At 53.8% G+C, this 2,724-nt stretch overlaps 1 protein-coding gene across 1 annotated transcript in view; it reads left to right on the top strand.

Annotated features, from left to right (window-relative positions):
- The first annotated feature begins 2,653 nt into the window (after window positions 1-2,653).
- Window positions 2,654-2,724, top strand: part of BMP6 (bone morphogenetic protein 6) — a 197,628-nt gene continuing 197,557 nt past the window's right edge. Inside the window, exon 1 of the mRNA XM_004388939.3 lies at window positions 2,654-2,724. Coding sequence (XP_004388996.2) covers window positions 2,654-2,724 — 71 coding nt within the window.

Raw genomic sequence — 2,724 nt, 5'->3', positions numbered from 1 at the left:
GGGGGCTCTTGAATTCTATGGGTCCTGGCATCTCAGACCAAATACCAAGTTTCAGATGGAAAGAATCCTGCAGATGGTTAATACTGGGCTTCAGTGTTGCTGAGGTTGTGTTGCCTGAGATCAGTGGCTATTGGACATTGGTAGAATTAAAGACTGCCCTAAATGATCATGTGTCTGGGCCAAGACAAGACTAAAGAGAGGGATCCAAGGGATGATGGGAGGGAAAGACCCTCATCTATGCCAAACAGATTCTTTGAGATAAGATAGGAATGCGTGTAAGATTTGGATCAACAGAAACCCCATGACCTCATGAATCCATGAATCTTATAATCTTTATCTGTTTGCTTCCTTGCTCCCAAGTTCCTTGGACAATGTGAACCAAGGCTGCCAGGTGTTATTTATTCTCACACATGCTTTTCACTAAATAAAAGATCCTAGTGTTTTAAGTGAATTGGTTTCTAGGAGCCATAGATGACTGGACATTCTTGGATAGTGTACAGGCAAGTGAATTTGCATCCTTATTGGCAAATGTGCTGTTTTGCTGTGGGGGGTGGGGGGTGGGAACAGTGTATTTGAAGGAGAAGTATGCCTACTAGGAAAGTAACTTGTGTGCTGCGTGCTTGATCTTGTCTAATGCTCACAGCAACCACATTTCAGGACCCTATCTACTATCCTGAATAGGAACCTGATCATCCCCTACTCATGCTGGAATTATCTTTACCACCTCTCCTCATATTTTATCTTGCACCGTGTAAACAATATTGTATTTCAACATTAAAATGCATTAAAACATTTCCAAGAAGGTAGGGGGTGCAGGAACTTAAATGTGGCTTTTGTATTGGATAGGAGCCCTGGTAGTGCAGTGTTTAAGAAATGGGCTGCTAACCACAGGGTCGGCAGTTCGAATCCACCAGCGGATCCTTGGAAAGCCTATGGGGCAGTTCTACTCTGTATTATAGGGTCGCTAGGAAATCCTGGTGGCAGAGTGGTTCAGAGCTATGGCTGCTAACCAAAAGGTCAGCAGTTTGAATCCACCAGGCCCTTCTTGGAAACTCTATGGGGCAGTTCTACTCTGTCCTATGGGGTCGCTGTAAATTGGATAGCAGAGGTTTTTTTTTTTTTAAAAATTAGTTAGAATCACTCCACCGCAACCGGTTTGGTTTTTTTTTTTTTTTGTATTATCCGATTACATCCTCTGTCTTTTGGGTGCTAGCTTAAGCAGCCAAGCCAAAGCCCAGTTGAAGAGAGAAGACAAAACACCAGGCCCCCCTCAGGACACCGGGTCTGGTTTACATTTAGTCCTCTGCGGGCGGTTTTGTGAGCGGCTTCTTCAGAGGGTGTGTCCCAACTTCAGCGTCTGCCTTTGAAAGCCACGTGTCCGTTAAAATCCTATTTTACATCAGTAAGAGAAACTAAGTGAGGGATCACAAAGCTATCTTCTTTTCTGTTCTTCCTCAACTCATTCAGGCAATATTGACTGAATGGCTGTTCTGCTTTTTTGTTAAAGCAACAACTTAGGCCTTTTAAGTGATCACAAAAGAAAAAGGTTATTGAGGTGGTGATCACATAGCTCAAGTGAGAGGTCATTACAGTGATGACCTCTCTGCCTTTGGGAACTCGTGGCTCCTCGGGTGTCCCCAGTACTTGAAACGTACGCGCGGAGCAGGCAACGCCCCTCGGCGGAGGGAGAGTGAATGAAGGGGGCGGGCCTATTCAAATAAAAGTCTAGACGAGCCTCTCCATTGGCTGTGAGCCCTGTCGGTTAACAGGGAAGGCGGGGTGTCCCATGGGCTGGAGTGCGGTACCTGAGCGAGAAGCTCATCAGAAAGCACACGTTGGCCTCAGTGGAGAGCGCGGCGCCGAGAAGCGGGAGGCAGCGAATCCGGCGCCGACGCCGCGGTCACTTCTCCGCGCACCGCCCAGCCGCGGGCCCCTTCCTCACCACCCCTTTACGTGCGGGGTTTGCAGGGCTGCGGGGTGAGAACTGAACAGAAAGCAAGATCCTCGCTGCCTCTGCTTGGCGAGTGGCGCGGCGCGCGGAGATTTTAGTGGGGAGCGACAGTGCCAGAGGGCGGAGGGAGTGCATTTTGTGACCGAGAACGAAGTTAAGCCTTTCGGAGAAAACTGGCATTTCGGGACGCCTTTCGCCGCAGCCCGGGCCAGACGGCGGGGTGAACTTCACCGGGGCCCCCAGCCACGAGGGCCGTGCGCCAGGGATGCTGGGCAGCCGCCCCAGCTCGTGAGCGGGCCCAGCGCGGGGACCCCCTCGGGAGGGCGCGGCGAGCGCACGTGCGCGGGGCAGCGAGGCCCGAGGGTGACCGTGCCTCAACGCGCTAAAGCATTGCCGACCCGGACGCACCTTGCCTGGAACCCTCCGTGGACTGTTGGGCTGCCCACTCCCTTTCCCTCCAAGTCGTTCTTCTGAGCGAGCTCCCCTTCTGCCCCCTGCAACTTGGGCCACCGGGGGCGCCCCGGACGACCATGAGAGAGAAGGACTGAGGGCCAGCACGGGAAGCAAGCCCCCCGAGAGGGGTGGCGGGGACTAGTCACGTCAAGGGCTACCGCGGCCGCGCGCTACTACCTCGCTCCGCCGCTCCACGCCTCGCGGGCCAGTGTCACCGGGGGCCCGCGGGGCCAGCCCGGCCGGGCGGGGATGCTGGGGCGGAGGGCGCAGTGGCTGTGCTGGTGGTGGGCGCTGCTGTGCAGCTGCTGCGGGCCCCCGCC

The sequence above is a fragment of the Trichechus manatus genome, unplaced genomic scaffold, assembly GCF_000243295.1.
Source record: "Trichechus manatus latirostris isolate Lorelei unplaced genomic scaffold, TriManLat1.0 scaffold00223, whole genome shotgun sequence".
Lineage (NCBI taxonomy): Eukaryota > Metazoa > Chordata > Mammalia > Sirenia > Trichechidae > Trichechus > Trichechus manatus.
Note: the sequence above shows the minus strand (reverse complement) of the source record. Positions and strands in the feature narration are given on the sequence as shown.